At 46.5% G+C, this 19,391-nt stretch overlaps 2 protein-coding genes across 2 annotated transcripts; both read right to left on the bottom strand.

Annotated features, from left to right (window-relative positions):
- Positions 1-6: 6 nt before the first annotated feature.
- Positions 7-5,066, bottom strand: LOC135401507 (trypsin alpha-3-like). Its single transcript, XM_064633950.1, has 7 exons — positions 4,794-5,066; positions 4,470-4,503; positions 4,311-4,381; positions 2,973-3,076; positions 2,008-2,270; positions 1,061-1,200; positions 7-477 (listed from the first exon to the last, which is right to left on the bottom strand). Exons 1-7 carry the CDS (start codon positions 4,851-4,853, stop codon positions 295-297), a joined length of 855 nt encoding a protein of 284 aa, XP_064490020.1. The 5' UTR covers positions 4,854-5,066; the 3' UTR covers positions 7-294.
- Positions 5,067-8,298: 3,232 nt separating this feature from the next.
- Positions 8,299-17,362, bottom strand: LOC135401509 (trypsin Blo t 3-like). The gene is made up of 9 exons (XM_064633958.1): positions 17,263-17,362; positions 16,018-16,066; positions 15,273-15,321; positions 14,700-14,773; positions 13,534-13,631; positions 11,763-11,904; positions 11,068-11,191; positions 9,337-9,485; positions 8,299-8,567 (listed from the first exon to the last, which is right to left on the bottom strand). The coding sequence occupies exons 2-9, from the start codon at positions 16,060-16,062 to the stop codon at positions 8,316-8,318; spliced, it is 933 nt and encodes a 310-aa protein (XP_064490028.1). The 5' UTR covers positions 16,063-16,066; positions 17,263-17,362; the 3' UTR covers positions 8,299-8,315.
- Positions 17,363-19,391: the final 2,029 nt, after the last annotated feature.

The following is a 19,391-nucleotide window of genomic DNA, read 5'->3' on the forward strand; positions in this document are numbered from 1 at the left end:
ACAATGCCGTGAAGCTAGCTTTCATTTTATGTTTCACTTTTCACCGCTGAGCGTTACGTAAGGCGAATGGCTAATAACAGGTCCTTAAAAACAGACACCGAAGAAATGCGTTGAGTATAGTGGCATTTTAACATTTACAAAACTTTGAATTCCATAAACGTGCGCATGAAACCTGGCTACACATTGCTTTCCATCTTTACATCAGACTATATGACCCGTTCCTTCGGCGCCCCTCACAATGTCTCTTCAGCAAATCAGTATCCAGATGCCATTGTCAGCAGGAGTAGCAGTCAGTCAGTGTTTCAACTTGATGAAGCGCGATCCGTGGCTCAGTGTGTCGATGATCCACTGAGCGTAGGCGGCCACGGGAACGTACACCCCTGGTAGATCTCCGGCGCAATTGATGCCGAAGGACACGATCCCCACCTGGATGTAGCTTTTCTTCTGTTTCAGCATCAGAGCGGAACCAGAGTCGCCCTGCGTGTACGTGACAAAAAGTGGAGGAGAAAATAAATAACAAGATTTGAGGACGATTAATGTAATTAGTTAATGCGATGACAATGCGTTAGCCTCTGATCTGACGTTCGTCTTGCTTCTAATTGCTTCTCGTACATTTCGACTAGTATTATAGAAGGTACGGGATCCACTGGAGAACGTTGCAGTTTAAACTGTCAAACGGCATTAGACACATACTCAGCCGCACGCGAAACCCTCGGAGAACGCACGACACAATCTGAAGGCGTCCAGAGACGAGGTGCAACTGACGTCGGCTCCAGCTCGCCGAGCTCCGCGATGGCTGCGCCGTCGATCCGCGCTTCCACGTGACGGAGGGCAGCGAATCAGCTTGCAGAGCGCAGCCTCGTTCGCTCTGCTCCGTTACATGCCGCGCTGTACACGGACACCTCACTTACCCCGCTACGACACCGGCTTTTCTTGAAAATCGGGCTCCTGATGCAACGCATTAAAACACCAAAGACTGGGCTTACCGCAACACAATTTGTAGAGACACATGTACATGACTCATCAAGAAAAACAAAACGTTGGATACCCCGAGTCATACCTGACAAGCGTCTTTGTCCCTTTGGTAGGCACACATCATTATCTTCGGATTAAAACTGTATTCCTGCAGTCGCTTCTTGCACTCACGTTGCGAAAGAATCTTGATGGTGGTAAACCGTAAATTGTCCGATGCTTGGAGGTCTGCAAACGAAGCAAAATCCAATTGCTTTGACGTAAACATGCATTCAGCACTAGCTCACTTTTTTACACACACAAAGTGCCACAAGGACGAAGATGGTTAATCTTATAGTCTCACGGGCCAATGGCTGGATTTTTTTTCTTTCGTCAATACAAGAGTTGACTCACAAGGCCCTACACTTTTTACACCCATAAACCCCCAATACCTTAAATGCCAGTGATGAGTATACCGGACCCAGTCCAAGAACAGTCTCTGTTCGAAACATCGGCATCCCCCGGCTTTTACTTGGCATGCTTACACTGTATGCATATCATTTATATATGTTGCAGTAACTTTTGAGTTCAAACGGCCACGCCTGCAGAGTGTTCATAAAAACCTTATACGATAAGAACGGGCATGGTCATGCATGCAAAACGCGAATACATGCGACAAACCCTGTTCACGTGAAGTGCGACTTACACCTGTTCGAGCTAGTACGTGCGGTCACTTGACATCGAAGCGGTGGCGGTTAGAGTTTTAAAGTTTTTCCATTATTTTAAATATCCTTATTTTTATATATAGCTATAAAGAAAAACAGATCATATGCTCTCTAAGGAGTAATCGCAGGTTGTGGTCCTCTCTAGCTTTATAGCTCAATGTCCCAATTTTACTCGCATGACCCTGAAATTTAATCCCAATCAACGCAAGTAAAACCTTAAACTTCCCATTGACTTGCATGCGTTTAGTCTGAAAGGGACGAACTCTTGCAATGCATCTAGTCCCCAAAAAGGGGCTAAAACTACTATCCTTCGTAGAGTGCAGTTCCTTACGTGCTCGCTCTACTCCCCAACCGGCAACGATGACCTTGTGACCTGTGAGGTCTGTTTCGTTCGTGTGGAGACAAGCAGGTCGCACCAGGAGACCATACTGGAAGGGCTTCTCCACCCGCAAGATGGCGATGTCATTGAAGAATGTGCTTTGATTGTAGCGTTCGTGGTGCACAGCGGCGACCACGCGTACTTTCATCGCCTTGGAGGACGTCGTAGTCACGGAACCAGAGATCACTTCAATGGAATCGAAGATCTTGCCGTCACTGCACAAAAATACTGGTATACGATATAAACAGGGTGGTCCACCAAACATGATAGAAATTCATAGTAAAAAAAAACGTAGCCCCCGGAGAAACATGCGGTCAAGGGATTTTTTTCTGCCAATGACTTTTGCCACATATTGGTAACATTTTTATTTAATTTCAGTTGACGGAAAGTTAATTTATTGAATTGAACTCCGAAATTTCCCAAGATAACCTTACGTTTTCTTTGCGGAAATGGGTTCCCCGTGGTCATTTTACTCAGTATTGCACAGAATCCCACTCGTAATGCCGAAATAAATTCGCCGAAAACTCGTGAAAATGAGCCCTTGGCTTCGCCTCTTTTTTGAAGGCTCATAGTCTCAGCGCAAAGCTGCGAAGAAAGGAGGTTACATTGACACGCCACACGAGGAGGAAAGGGTTACAAGCCTTACCCACGGAACATCTAGAACATCGAGAATCGGAGCTATCTTATCAAAAATGAGGTCACCCGACGGCTTGTAGCCCTTTCCCCACTCGGATTCGACGTTAAAGATGGATGGCATTTCGCGACACGCAAATTAGCATTTCTTTTTGTTTTTCTCTCTTTTTTTGTGTGTATGGAAGGGAGTATTCGACATGAATGGAGTGTGCTTTCCAATAATTCTTAAATACCAAAGAATCAGTTTTTGATAATATCGGTGTTGGTGACGTTGGTAACATTACTGTATAACGCAGTGAGCCGACGTCAAGACGTGCCAGGGCGTGATGATGGTTCCACCGCATGTTGCTGGTGTAACACCTTCCGTCATGTGCACCTGCAATCGTACCTGCGACCAATGACATACTCTTGTGATTTAATGAAGTTAGCCTTACAAGTGGATAATACAAGAGTCGTTGAAGGTTGACCGAGACTTTTTGGAGATGGTAGTCCAGAGCCACTCGGCCTTTGGCGTAGAAAGAAGTGGGTTGCTGTCGTAGCCACTGCAGGACATCTTTCCTCCAAGGTGCACTTTATAAGGGACCTAAACAAATGGTAATCGCTTGGGGCTGAATCTCGACTGTAAGGGGCATGGGGCAAAACCTCCTAGCGCTTTTCGGCCAGGGTTGCGACCGTCAAATTCGCTGTGCGAGACCAGGCATTGTCAGAAGAAGAACGACCCTTTCGGACAACACCCCAGGCCTTTTCTTGGTACTTGCGTTTCGCACGGCAGCAGTACCGCGTATTAATCCTGGCCCTCTTACTCCAAGAAGTCCACGTGGATGACACCGCGCATATCCCAGAAGACAGTTCCCATGGACTTCCCAGCAGACGGCTGCGTCTTGCTTTTCTGTGGCGGCAGGGGAGCCTTATGTCGCCATTAGATGCTGCTTTTTTGGAGGGTGAAATGATGCATTCAGGTTTTGTCACATGCGATGATTGATTGATTGATTGCAAAAAGTTCGTCCCCCTTGGACTGAAACCGGTTCGGCAGCTGCTCAGGGACTGCCATGCGCGCTCCCTCTGGTCACAAGTGAGGCGCCAGGGAATCCATCTTGCACAGTCTTTGCAGAACAGTAAGTGCTCGTGAATGACTGCCTCCACACTGCCGACACTAATGTAACGCTGGGATGCAATGCCCCGAGCCCACCGCTGCAGTCGGACGATCGTGTCCGCGCGGTTCATTCGTCATCATATATACCGTCCTTCGCCACTGTCTGCACCGTTCGTACACCCTTCCCCTTAACATCGTTTGTTCCCTATGCTAGGACAGTAATCTTTGCAAAATCTTGGCTGATATGACATTCTTCTTCGCGAGGAACTTGATTATTATAAATCGCTGTTCCACAGTTACAGACACACTGCTCCCGCCATGATTGCCGCGCTCGCTGCTGACCTGACAAAGATTACACTTCGTCCTCCGAAAGTTCTATTCAATTACATCTACTCACTGACTTTTCTCGAGCCTAAGTCTCGGTCAACCACGAACGACGCTTGTAGTAACCATAATGACGTAAATATTGTGAATGTCGTTAACTTTGACTACGTTGCAATTCGCTTTAGAAGTAGGAAACGGAGCTCACCATCCACGGGAATGCACCTTCCTCGGCTCTGCGACCATTGATGATGCGGTTCTCCAGTGACACTCCGCAATCTAACGTTTAAGTGTTCAGAACTTCAATGCTTTCGCTGAGTGTTTCAATTTATTTTTTTTAATTAGCCGTTTGTGAAGCATAACTTACGTTTTGGGTTTAATACGATCTTCTGTGCCGATACCTGTAACACGAAGAACACGTCCCCCGTGGCCATCACCGACACCCCGGAAACATCGGTGTGTGGCAATATGGCTTAAGAGAGTGTTGCAGCCCCGTAGTTCATTGCAGTGGCATACGTGGTCGTTATATGTATAACCAACTACTGCAACTGCTTCTTCGGCTTAGTTTATTAAAGGAAACCACACTTCTACAGATTTTATACTAGTACTTCAACAAAGTCGATATACTCGTTATTAGTTACAACCACCCAAGTGAAAAAGAAAAACATACGTATTCGAAGGAGGAACGTACCAATTCGAAGACATTCGAAGCGACAAAAAGGCTCGCGGCAACAACAAGGCAGAATCCCATTGCAGCCAATCTCTCTGCGGACTAGAAGTTGGAAACCATGGAAAGTCGACTTCTACGCTTGTGCATTTGCAGACAGCCGACAAACACACTTGTAAGGACGACATTCATGGGCGGCAAAGAAAAAGAAACTGCCTTTCGAACGGCAGGGGGAGCACAACAAAAAAGTCACGATTGGCAGACGACACTGACAGGCGACGTAGTTCGCAGACGACAAGCAACTGCGAGCATCTTGTTCCTATATATACTTCTTTATGCTTCCACCGTACAGTTGCGTAAAATATGAAAACAGCTTGTTGAAAGTTTCTGGGCAATGAGGGCGGGTAATAGAGTATGCAACGAATATCAATGTGATGGAGACGCGATGAAATGGAACCGAATGAGTTGCGCGAATTCTGGTTTTCAAAGGATATACTGTGTGCGTGCGCGGGGGATGGGGTATTGGTTTTATGCTGCATTTCATTTATTCACGACGTGTGCCACAAGAACGTGAATGTCACAAGTATTTAAAAACGCTGCTTCTCCAGTTGGACGCAGACCAACCAATAGAGGTCTCTGCATGCACCTAACAGACCATTGAAGATATATCATTCAGCTTACGCTTAGGTCCTCACATGACATCACATTTGTGATGTCGATAAGCAGGAAGGAGGAAAGGGTGTGAGGATCAGGATATATATGTATAACCAACTACTGCAACTGTTTCTTCGGCATGGTTCATTAAAGAAAACGCAGTTCTGTGGATTTTGTACGAATACTTCAACAAAGTCTATATACTCGTTATTAGTGACAACCACACAACTGAGACCAACGTTAAAAGCAAAATACACATATTCGAAAGAGGAACGTACCAATTCGAAGACATTCGAAGTAACAAAAAGACTGGCGGCAACAACAAGGCAGAATTCTGACTCAAGAAACCTCTTTCTTTCGTTTTGTTTTCTTTTTAACAAGCTAAACAGTGTTTCGTTCTTACTTATACTGTCTTACCAGATGCGCTTCTTAAGCGCCAGGTCTTGGTAAAGTTGACTGAAAAAAGTGTCAGCTCACTGACACAATAGCAACAGTGCCTCCCGGCATTGAAGTTGAACATGATGGCGATTGATGCTCTGGGACTGGAACACACAGAAGGGACGAATACATACAATGCATCAAGTGCCTAAGAAATTAATTATGAAAGAAGGAAGTCACTGAAAAGGTTAGCCAGCTGTATATATGACTCGAACTCACATCTTCTGATGATTACCGGTAATCCAGAAGATGTGGGTTCGAGTCCTACAGCTGGCTAACCTTTTCAGTGGCTTCCTTCTTTCATCATAGAAGTTGAGTGAGTCATCATTCCTCATTTGTGAGTCGTCAACCATGTTATTACCTGTAGCCGTACAAGCAACACGTGTAAGTCAACCGCGTGACATCATATTTGCATGAATGTTCGTTAATGGAAAACAAGCCTGATCCTGATTCGCAGCTGTTGCCGGACCACAGAACGCACGATTCTATTCTGTCTGTCTTACGCCCAAGAGGTGCGGTGGGCTTCGGCAACGAATGCGCTGTACTGTTCGATATAACGGTGTCTCCTTAATAAAATGAGGATGCGTTCGATATAATGGTGGTGTTCCCGAGACATTGTTGTACGTATGTTGGTGAAATCATTCAGAAGTACCACTGTCCTTTCGTTCACGAGACATTTGCGCGGGTAAGTAGGATCGAACCCGCACCCGTAGGTGTGACGCGGGTATACTCCCTCATTACACCCGCAAGCGGCAGCGTTTCTTTTTTTTGCGTGGGAAAGCAACTGACGTGCTAACAGCCGGTACAGCATGAGTCAGACTTCACTTGAACCCCATTCCGGCCTGCGGACCCTGTGGTGGTGCTTAGTAGAAATACCGGCGGACGGTGTTCGGGTCATCCCATTCCAGTTAGAGGGGGGGGGGGATGACCCTCGTTATGAACACGTTGTTTTCTGCTCTATGCGCTGTCAGGGTGGATCTCTTCCAGCTTTGCAGGATGGAGCGGTGTTCAACTTAACTTTATTGCGAGCCGTACAATCTGACACACCTTTCATGTAAATCTCCAATTATACTTCATCGCAATATTGTGACATGATCAGCTCTAGACCAAAATAAAATGGTACAAACGAGCTGATATATATACTTGGGAGCGGTAACATTTCCGGAACACTAAACAAACCTTTTGCTAGCCTAACTTACTAATGAGTATTGTCATTTGCCCCCGCTTTTATTGCGAAACACAGCCGCAAAGGCAAACATTTTTCCCACGGTGGTTCGACCTCACACTGAGCACCGTTGCTTCAAACTGTAATGTAATGTAATGTTGCTGTAATGTTATGTTCATGTTCATTTTTCGTTTTTATACCCCCGCTACTCTATGCCGCAAGGCGATGTAGCGTAACCAGCATAAATAAATAAAAAAAACAGCATTTCCTCGTGGAAACTTCTCCCGTTTTCTTTCAAGTCAACTCCATCCGGCAACATACCCTCTGGTCATCTCACAATATCGTGGTCAGACTGGACTAGAGTCACTAAACAGGGAGCAGAGTAGCGACAGTGAGCCACGCCGGCGAGCGAGACCGCCATTTTGGGACCAGCGCGGCTGCGTCGCCTAGCAACGGGACGCCAATCTCCCCGTTCTCCGCCGGAGAACAGCGCGCAGTCGAGCCAGCTCGATGGAGGGGACTCAACATGGACGGCGCGTTCTTATTGGAAGGAGAAACCACGTGACACGATCGGCCCAATCGCGGACACCGAATGGCGGCTCCGGCGCGGAAAAGGAATGCGATACTCTGTACCCTATTTAGCTACCCTAGACTGGACTAGCTGTTGCAATGTCAATCGCTTTACCTCGCACACTTTAAACGCAGTACTTGACCGCATCGCACGCTCAGAGCTTAATTAACCGTTATTAAGAACCTTCCTTATTAACAACCTCCATTAAGAACCGTCATTATGGATGATACCGTTCTCTTTTGTTATTCGCTTCGCAGCTTTGTTGTTTGCGAGTAGGAACTGCGTGACGATGCGCGTCGCGGGTGAACTGCGGATTTACTCGCACTGCATCCGCGGGTAGTGCGGGCTAGTAGCGCGGGTAGCGCCGAGCAAACAAGTCTTACGGCTTAGGCGGGTCCTTGTAACGTCTTGGTTAAATAAATGAAGAAAGTAATGGTTGACCCTCACCGTCTTGTCTGGTGAAATTCTGTTTTAAGAGTGCGGAATATGGAAGTAAAAAAAAATCTGTTTCCGTTATTTTTCTCGATGAGAACCGGGGAAAATGCAAAATTAATTAGTAAGGCAGGCTGGCAAAACGTTCATGTAATGGGTGAGGGTGATGCAGGTTACCAGGCGATACCTGCAAACGCACTGCAGGTTCGCCTTTACCCATTATCATCTTTAGGCGAAGTGAAGATCAACATTAAAATCGATGAAGTAAATATATTTTTTCAACGATTTATTTTTCCTCGTCACTCGTATTTGCTAATGTCCTAAGCAAGCCATAAAAACTCTGCGGGTCTAATCCTTTCAAAAGTTTCATCGAACGAGGACGACGTAAATGGTGTTTGATCCAGTTGTAGTAATGGTCGAGTCGGGTGTACACGCCTGGCATATCATTCATGGCGCAGCCGATGCCGTATGATACGATGCCCACCTGCAGGAACTTTCCCTGTCTTGTACGCGCAACCATAGGCCCGCCGGAGTCGCCCTGAAGAAGAGGACATGGGAAAAAGAGTTACTTCGTGAAAGTGGGACTCCGCAACAAAATCAACAGAATGGTTGTGGTATATCCGTAATCTATTACGAAGCGAGCGCTTCGCCTCTGTGAAGCCAGAGGGCGCTCAAAAGCATCACACGGCTGACATCATCCGGCATCCGACGAGGAAGAAAGAATGCAGGCTTCGAAGCAGACGACAATGCTGTGTGACGTCACGGAAACCGCCGTAGCATGGAGTTCTGTTTTCTGCTTCTCGCATTTCGGTTTCGGTTTGCTATTGTCATCATGTACGAATTACTCGCGCAAAATGAATGCGAATGTTGTATTCGGTATCGAAGGGGATGGTTCGTGTTCGGCATGAAGCTCGCCTAATTTTGTTCGAAACATTGCGAAGTCCTCTTTAACACGGAGAAAACGGCATATATGCAGGCAAGCTGGTGGACAGACACCATGCTAAATAAGCCTGAACACTGGGCGAACACTGAAGACGACACGTGCTGGTTGTGAGCTGTCTTGTCGTGTCGTCTTCAGTGTTCGCCTGCCCAAGGCTCAGGCTTATTTTTCATGTCACCGTATAGCAACAAAATAGTTCAGTAGTGCTGTTTGTCCGGTTATTCTGGTAGAAGAACGAAAACCAGCGAGAAGGCGGCAACACAAGAGGAAAGAGAAGACTGGATACCGCTTGACTTCCAACAGAAATAAAATACGAGGAAATAGCAAAAAAATATCACACATGTACATGGTGTGGAAGGATACTTGCCTGACAGGCATCAGCGTTGACACGATAGGCACAGTACATAAGTTCCTTGTGAAACCCTGCATCTCGAAATGCCGCCGAACAGACCGAGTTGGGCACCACTTTGACTAAGGTGTACTGCAATGTATCCGCCGTCGGCTTCATAAGACCTTCTGCAAGGTAGGAACAACAGCAACAACTACATGAATGACTATGGTATCAATCACCCCGTTTACACATATGCGACGAAAGCCTATCGTACCCACTTATCGCAACAAATCTTCTCCGACAGGGCCACATCGGCCAATCCACCGGTGCGAGGAGGTGCGATAACTCGATACGATACGCGCTTCTGCCTCATTCGTGTAATCGCGGCTAATGTAGATTATTATGTAAATTATTAGGGAGGAGACTTTAGCAGGGAGTGTTTCCCTCTGTCTCCTCCATCCTATGTGTTTGTGTATACAATGTGCGTATAAAATAAAATAAACCAATCAAGATCAATCAATGTAGCAATGTGATGTTGTTGGTCGTGTAATGGCTGAGGCACAGACATATCGACACTCTTGCCATCTCTGAGTATGTCAAAAATGCCTTTAGATTATTTTAGATTATAAGGGATTTAGATTATCTTAACTTGGTTTTGCAACAGGGAAAGCGAAACCTGAGGTTTTGTGACACAGTCACACGCTGTAAAAGGTCGAGTGTCTCCCGTTTTCACAAAATCAGGGGGAGAATGACGTCATCTGGGGTGATGGTTGACTAGGAGCATGTTATGTGGTGAAGTTCCGCTTTAAAATGATGATGATGATGATGACGACGACGGTGGTGGTGGTGATGAGGCTCGCCGTGGTCGATTTCACAGAGGTGGGCAACGTCACGACTAACGCCCTTGGGGAATGTGCGTCATGGGCCGACTTCTTCACCATACCTTATAACACGCTCTTAGCAAACCATCATCCCCCATCAATAACATCTTTCTCTCCGCTGACTCCTTGCAAACGGGATGCGCACGTCCATATGTGACACTCAGGCCATTATGTTAATTGTCACAAAAAAGTGTGTGCCCCGCGCTTTTCACAAAACGGAAGTTATAAAGGCACCGTTCTGCGCAATGCACTGTAAAAACTTGTACTTCACCGCATAACACGCTGCGCGCAGACCACTCCGCTGAACGATATGTCTATCGGTCTTGATTTCAGGAGACAGAGGGGCCCGTTCTGTGACAATTAACTAACTACATACTGCATGTAAGCGTCACAAAAAAAGTGTTCGCCTCCCGTTTTTAATAAATCAGCGAGGAAGATGATGACACCCGGAAAGATGGTTGGCTATACTCCCAGAACAGAACTTCAGCGCATAGCACGTTGTGCGCCAACCATTGCCTCGAATGATAGGGATATCGCTTGTGATTTGAAGAGAGAGAGAGAGAGAGAGAGGGGGGGGGGTACGCCTTTTTGTAGCAGGTATGATATATACAAACTGCTACAAAAAGGCGTACGCCCCCTCGCTCTTCGAATCAGAAGCGTAACCTTATCATTCGTTGCAATAGTTGGCGGAGAACGTGCTATGCGGTGAAGTTCTCTTCTGAGGGTGTAGGACCATGCTATGCGGTGAAGCTCTGTGTAACACGTTGCAGTTAAACAAGGCTTGAATAACAGATAAATGACCGCAGTTGTATGATATGAAACACTTTAATCGTGCTTCAGTTTCTCAGCCCAAGCACGAGTTTCTACGAATGGCAGAAGGACTTACCAGCTTTCATGCTGGTTACACCCCATCCTGCTACAGCCACGGGCACGTGAAACACGTCAACCGGATGGGATGGAATGCAAACCGGAACCGCGTGCTTTTTATCAAACGTGAACGGTTTCTTCAGCTGAAATTAGAGATGCAGTACGACAGAGATGACTATGTCTTGTCAGTCGCGCAGTCACACAGGCACAGTCGCAGTTATACGTGTGAACCACACTCTTAAAAATGAACTTCACCACATAGCACGTTCCTAGCCAACCATCATCTCGAATGACAACGTCACGGCAATTACGCACGGCACAAAATAGGCCCCGCCTCCCGTTTTCAACAAATCAGGGGCGAGAACGTTGTCATTCGGCATGATGGTTGGCTAGGAGCGTGCTATGTGGTGAAGTTCATTTTTAAGAGTGCAGGAACGGTCTGGTATACAGGGTGTTTCAGTTAAGTCCCCGGGCTAAGTTGTTTTTTTTAATTGCAAATACAATTTGAATTTGTATTTAAATAATGAGCGCCTCCCACTCCTTAAGTCGGTGCACAGCTTGTAGATGGTAACGGATGGTATGGTATGGTATATACTTGTAAAAAAGAACGTTCGGTGATTGGTGCAGCAGTTCGCAAATTATTTAGCCCGGAGATATATATGTGTATATATATGAAGGAAAGTAACATGATTCACGTAGTAAAAGATCACTGACTTGCATGATGGCGATGTCATTTTCAAACGTTGACGGGACAAATTTCTGATGCCGCAGGTATCTTTCGACTTTGATTGGTTTGCCTTTCTTGAAGTCCGTGTTCCCGTAACGTACTGTCACCTCGCCTGGTCCGCTGCCAGCGCTGTATACACCAAAAAGAAACGTCTGTCAACATAGTCAATACGATATTGGTGTTTACTGAAACTGTCTGCGAAAATCACTACCATCCCTTGGGTTCAGTTCACGTGGTTCAGTTGCAAGATACGGCCGCCATATTTTGATATGGCGCAAGACAGGCATCTGGCTCCCTCCTGGGCTCTGATTTTGAACGTCCTCCCGGACCAACTTTTAAGAGGAGGACAACCTGCCCATTCGAATGCCTCAATTGACATATCCCTGTTTGTAAAGAAATGACGTCATAGTATTCGACAGCGCCACCAATTTGGTAGAGCTGAACTACGCTCGAAGCTAGGGATGGACAAGGTCGCGCTGGAAAGCCACGGTCTTGAGGGGATTACGATGGTCCCTGAAAGGGACGCGACCTTCAGTCCTACTTTCCTTTCAATAGGAGGCAACGAACAAATGCTCATTCGTGGGACCCAGCTCTCCCCTTCCGATTTGTTACGGTTTCAGTCTGTCTACCAACGTCATGATGTTTCTCGGCTAGAGATCTATCGCGTTGCACAGTACCGACAAGAGGGGAGGAGGAAAAGCCAAAGTGTTCATCAATCCCTTCTCTCTCCTGAAGACTTTGGATTAATTGAGAAAGCCCTAAGAGTCTGGCATGAGAAAAACAATGCGGGAGCGACTGGGTCTCGCACGATCTAGATGCCGTTACTTCTGCACGCCCCTGAATATCTCACCAGTGACCCGGTGGAAGTACCATCCGGACCTCCCCTACCCCGCTAGCGAGTTTTCAAGGTGCAGAAGAGCAGCACTTATATGCAGAGGTCTGAAACCTGAGAGCAGCCACTGAGGGCACGTGGCCACGAAAAACTTGCGTGAGTAACCATTACATATAAATAAAGCTTTGAGCCTATAAGCCCCTCAGCTCTACGTGCTTGGCTCTGGCTACACACTTCTGAACAGCAGCTGTCCAGTGCTGGTATGGCCGCGTTCAAGCACTTATAAACACGTACACTATACATGCAGCCAAAGAGCTTCGGCTTTTTTTCTTTTTTCCTCTCAGATCAGACCAGTTACTCCGGATGTAAAACAAAGCAGAAGAATTGCCAGGTCTAACCGGATATTAGACGGTGTGGGTTCGACTAACGCCACCTACAAATACAGAAAGCTTCCTTGTTGCCTCATTTCACTGCTTCAGCCAACATATGCCAATCGTCGCAGACGACTTCATACACGGCTTTCTTTGGCTATCAGTGGCTTCCCATGCGGCTCATCTGCACGGCTTACGGCCATGATTGGCGGACTCATATGACTCGTTTGAATGATCATGTTTTGATAAAAAAAACCAGACGCTTTCAGACATATGTCGGCACAGTTCCCCTAGAAGTCGGCCCAGGACGCACATTTCCCCAGGGCGTCAGTCGTGACGTTGCCCACATACGTGAGGCCGACAACGGCAAGCCCTTTCACCATCACCACCACCACCACCTGTTTTGATGAACTGGATGACTCGACAGCCATTGCCGTTGCCTTTTCACCGATCGTTGCAACTGGACTTTGTGAGGCCCAAGTGTTTTGTTGGTTCTACTGTGTTTCATCAACCTCAAGTGCTACTACATTGGCAAAAAAAAGTCAATATACATACTACAGAGTGCAGTGTGCCGCCGTGACCACATGATATCGGGTAACGATACTCCCACCGCAACGTGTCGCTCCGGCAGGGAAAGAAATTTCCAGGTATACCTGCAGCGTTAAAGGAATGCCTGTTAGAGCCTACTCCAGCTGCAATATGTAACGAAGACCTCGAAGCAATCTTCCAAGATAAGGAAACAATCTACCGCGTTAACTGCAACGGTCACGCTGTCAGCACACCTGCAGTGAAAGCTCTTGCAGCTCTTAGTCGAAACCACTTTTACCCAAACGTATCACTCTCGTCACATTCAGGGCAAACTATACTGACATCACCTATAGATAAAGAAGGCCTGCGTCACAAGACGTGCTTTCGACAGCCATGGCTAGAGGGATGGGCTGCCTAAACCGCATGGCTGGCCACTGCGAGCCTCAGAAAGCCATTGTTCGGTATCGTCTACTGCGGCTGAAGTAGACGACATCGCGACTCCACGTATAGAAGAATGTGCGCGCACACTCTCTGCTCGAAAATCTACAGTCTAAGTCGACGGGGTCAGCTATAGAGAACCCGGCAGAATTAAGGGAAGAGAACCCTACAAATTGGTGCCCAACGTGGGGCCGAGCCACCCCCACTCCCCGAGCTTTCGAGATAAACTAGTGGCACTACGCCGTCAAGTTCTGTTTTAACAGTGCAGGTTTGGGGGCGTTGACTTTACTCACAGATACCTCGGGTGTTGTTTACCATGCAACCCCCAATAAACGGATTATCTCCCATAAACAGGAGGATTAGCCATCGTGTCGGGTACGCCACTAGAGGGCACTGCGGGGGCGTCGCCACTTGAAGGCGCTAACAGCATACTCCACGGATGATGTCCCTACTCTGTTGGGGATTATGGCTGGAAATAGCGGGAGAAAGGGGAAGAGAGATGCGAAGTAAAACGCTGCTCTGCGGTCGACGGCAGCGGCAACCAATGAGCCCCGTTATCATGCTCGTTATAGTCACGTGACCGCGATACGTTCGTAAACAACACCCAATTGCTTCCTATCTGTAAATGTATCCCGTGTGAAGTCAACACGGAACGTAGATTGCTTGTTCAGCATGTATATAGTGAGACGCAGTCTTTTGCTTCCGATACGTGAAGAAAAAGGAACCCAGTACTGGACGCTGATCAGCCGGCTTACCGCCCACGGGAATTGACCTTCGAGTGCTTCAGCGCCACCAATAATCCTTCGAGATGCGTGAACCTTGCCGCATCCTAGAAGATAAGCCAATAAGCGTTTAGCATACATTAATTAATGAAACCTTATTAGTTATTAATTATTCTGAATTGAGTCATTACTAATGAGGACAAACGCAATCTGTGAAAGTGATTTTTCCTTTTAGTGATCACAATGGTATAGTAAATTTACCAGCACAAATGACGCAGACAAAATTTCCCATCTCCACGTCGTAATGATGAAATAAATTGAATTGAATTGAAAAAGTAACTGCATCGAGGAACACACACAAAAACTGAACCAATACAAGAACGGAATATAAGTACTGTATAATAGTGAAATTTCCGTTCAACTAAGTACCCGAGTACGTCACCCGTTACGTCATTATTCGAAGTAGTATTTCGTGATTTATTTTCCATTTCATTTGCTACGTTTTACGAGGTGCTGCGTGATCATATTATTACAACTCGCCGACTAACGCACGAAAAATGACAAACATGCACCTAGCGATTCGGAATGATTATTAATGTGACATACCGCGTTCATTGAGAACTTGTTTCGCTGGATTGAGACGCCTCGCAACCACCTGCAGAAGGGACGTAAATCTTGGGTGTCACGAAAAAATGATCACGCGTGTCAAATCAAGAGCAAATGGCCGTTTACGCGCTATGAGTGTGAAGCTCTACCCTAGAAACGTCATCATGACGTTGGTAGACAGACTGAAACCGAAACAGATCAGAAGGGGAGAGCTGGTTTCCACGAATGGGCACTTGTTCGCTGCCTCCTATTGACCTCTACCCGAGAAACGTCATCACGACGTTGGTAGACAGACCGAAACCGAAACAGATCAGAAGGGGAGAGCTGGGTTCTACGAATGGGCACGTGTTCGCTGCCTCTTACTGAAAGAAAAGTGGGACCGAAGTTCGCGTCCTTTTCAGGGATCATCGTAATCCCTTCAAGGGCTTTCGGGCGCAACCTTGTTCGCCGCTAGCTTGGAGCGTAGTTCAACTCTACCAAATTGGTGGCGCTGTCGAACACGTCATTTGTTTACAAACAGGGAGATGTCTATTGAAAGAAAAGTAGGAACGAAGGTCGCGTCCCTTTCAGGGATCATCGTAATAGCCTCAAGACCGTGGTTTTCGGGCGCGACCTTATTCGCCCCATAGCTCCGAGCATATATAGTTCAACTCTACCAAACCGGTGGCGCTGTCGAACACTATGACGTCATACGTTTACAAACATGGAGAGGTCTATTCGGACATAGACGGAGTGTGTTACTTACCGCGGTAAGGAAGAAAACGAGTCCATAAAAACAAAGTCGGTACATGGTTCTAGAAAGTAAAAAAAAAGAAAGAAACATCACGTTCATTTGTATTAGTGCCCTAGTGTGACAAAAGACATCGTGTATTGGAGACAGTAAGATGCTCGGTGAATCGACGCGTTACTTTCAATGTTCCACTTTCTGGTTCCGCGTAGATTTGACTGATCAGTGTGATTAGTGATTACATAACCCATTGTCCACTTTCGGGCAGGACATGTCGCACACGTTGTCTTCTTTCTTTTCTCTCTCTCTCTCTCTCTTTTTTGTTTCCGTGTTAGCGTTTTACAAATGTGGACAGATGAAGAGAGGACAGCAGGGAGGAGTGGGGGACAGAGGGTTAGTATGCGTCCTGGGCCGACTTCAGGGGGAACTGTGCCGACACTCGCCTGCGGAAAGTCTTCGGAAAACCCAGGAAAAACCTCGGACAGCACAGCCGGTAGTGGGATTCGAACCCACCACCTCCTAGTCTTCAGCACGACCGTCTTGGCTACCATCAACGAGGCTCGGCCAAGCCGCTGATATATGACGGTGCGTTTTGTACCGCGCCGTGTTCGAAGTCGTGGTAGGGCGTACGCGGGCCTAATATGATGTCGGCCTACATCACCACATCCTGACAGGTCGCGTCCGAAGACTCTGGACGACTTGAACCTATACTCGCTATATAGTTCCTTCCGGATGCGAACACGTCGGGTGCCGCTTGTACTTTGCGGCGGAGGACATGTACATAGAGTTACCTCACATTGGTAATTAATCACCGTAATTAAAGTCTAGAACACGGCTGATATTAAATATCAATTATTCGACATCAACATTATCAATTGATGATAAATATACGACCGTTTTGTATATCAGGTACGAGAGACGAGGCAAAATTTTAGAAAGCCTACGTGCTGGTCTACGTGCTGAGCCTACGAACCTACGTGCTGGTCAACATTACAATATTAATTAGGGACTTCTCACGGGTGGTTGTCCTAAAGGGTTACCCTCTGGACAATGCTCGTCATCCACAAGGTCACTATAGAATCCCACATTCTACCGAGCATTCATTTTGAACCTCTTACAGTACAGGGAAGCCAGTCCGTGTTGAGCCTTCCGGAAGGCTCATCACGGGCAATAGCCTCCGTCTCGCAACATTTCTAAAGTACAAAAAGAAATCCCTGAACAGCGCATAAATGTCGAATCCATCTAGAAGCACTACGTACATACCGGTTGTTTCAACTCAGATCTTGGCAAACATTTGCGATGGCTTCGACAGCTTCTACTGGATACCATTGTCGTCGTCCCAATAGCTTCAGCTGCGTCGTTTTCCCGGAAACGTTGTTTGCTGGTTCTGTGACGCTCGCGAAGAATAAATCACGAGAGATATATATCACGAAGTTCCCTTTGAGTGCGACCGTATGCGTACGTTCCCTGCGAGCTATTATATAACGCGCACCTGATCACGCCCCCCCTCCCAGAGAATGGTCTTCGTGAAAAGGTTCGGAGATGAACGTGCGCGCTTCGAAAGGCGTGCAGTGTCTGTCCTTCAGCGAACAAACAATTGGGACGAAAATGCGAATGCATCTTGCAGTGATCATGTTCTTTCTCCTTCATTTTACTTTTCAGTTTATTTCTTTTTTTTTTTTTGTAGTTTAAGCCAGAACCGTACTTGCCACGGACGACACCCGTCGGCTGTGAACATAAAAAAGGGAGAGAGGATCAGAGACATAAAAGTGACAACTTAGAAGTTTACTGCTTGAAAGCGTCTATTAGCGTAATTAGGAGCGTCTTTAACGCGTTACACAGGTTGACTTTAGAGCACGTTAATGTTTCTCGCAGCAATTAGCTTCATAACTTTAAAACCCGAAACTGGGGGTACAAAAAAAGAAAAAAAGAACGACACCACAGACAAGGTCTGTTGTCGTTTTCTTTTTCTTTTCTTTTTTTTCAGTCTCGAGTTTTTACACACATCGCGCGCGCTCTGTGCGTGTTCTAGTCTATTCGTCTGGTTTTGGCGCGTTTAATTTCATGCACTCCTTGATTATTGGTCAATCTAAAACCAGTGAAGTGTATTTGCATTACCACTTCCATTTTCGTTTGGTTTCGACGTGATGAAACACCTCATCCCATCGCCATTAATGTAGTTGTTGTTGTTCCTGAAATGTTTCTGTTTTCCGTTTCTGACACCAGCCTTTCAATTTCGCGTCTCTGACACATGGATAACATTATATGAAATTGAGCAAAGAAGTAACATGGGCGAGCGAGTTGGGGTAATGAACTTGTAGGTACCATTTCCTTGAGTATGAGTAGTATACGATCCACTTGTGTCTCTTGTTTTCGTGTCTCCTCATACCACTCACCATTTGTAACAGGTCCTCAAACCTGAAGAAGTGCAGCCTACTGCACGAAAGTCTTGTTTTTAATGTATATAGTAAACAGCTGATGCTCTTAACCGTCTTTGTTATTTTTGTCTCCTCATACTAAGGAAATGTTACCTACAAACTTTCGCTGTTGTATAGCTGGTGAACATACAAGGGCGTCTCAGTTAAAACCCTGATTTATTTTTGTCGCGGCTGGTAGCAGCGAAGTGCAAAAAGACGTAATTCATTTCTGTAATGCAGTAATTGATTGGTGGACATGAGAGTGGAAGAGGGCGTCCTTTTGCGCTTCACCGCGACAAGCCGCGACAAAAAATATGTATAAACCGAAATCAATTAATTACTGCAACAAATGACCCGCTTCGGTGGCAGACTTTTCTCTAAAAGGTGTCCACTGAGGGTCCAAAAAGGGGTAGTACCCATTTTAATGACGACGGCGCCCTGCCTTAGAAGTCACGTTTTTTTCACGAAGCTCATTCGAATTTTTATTTAAATAATGAGCGGCTCCAACTCTTTCACACAGCGCGCAGGTTGTAGGCGGTATCGGACAGATACTTGCAAAAAAGAAAGTTCTTCGATCGTTCGCGAATTGTTTAGCCCGGGGATTTAACTGAGAGACCCGGTATAGTTTCAGCTAAGTTTCGGAATCGCTTGACCTGTACGAGGTCTTCCCGTTGTGTGGATATCTCTTGGTACGTACTCCTTCACGAGTTTTATACGGACTGGTTTTGCGGTGATAGCGGTAACGCTGGTGGTACAATAATTCGGGGCTTTACGTCGCGAGACAACTGCGATCAGGGCCGGCGATAGGGCGGGGGGGGGGGGGGGAGTAAGGCGACCGCCTTAGGCCCCGCGCTTGCATAGGCCTGCGCACAAAGCCCTCGATTACTTTTCTATTTTATTTTTTGTATCAAGTATGCATTTAATCGCACGCGCGATCTTCGACTAAAGCAGAAATGAGAGAAGAATATGTTATGT

The sequence above is a fragment of the Ornithodoros turicata genome, chromosome 7, assembly GCF_037126465.1.
Source record: "Ornithodoros turicata isolate Travis chromosome 7, ASM3712646v1, whole genome shotgun sequence".
In the NCBI taxonomy this organism is placed as follows: domain Eukaryota; kingdom Metazoa; phylum Arthropoda; class Arachnida; order Ixodida; family Argasidae; genus Ornithodoros; species Ornithodoros turicata.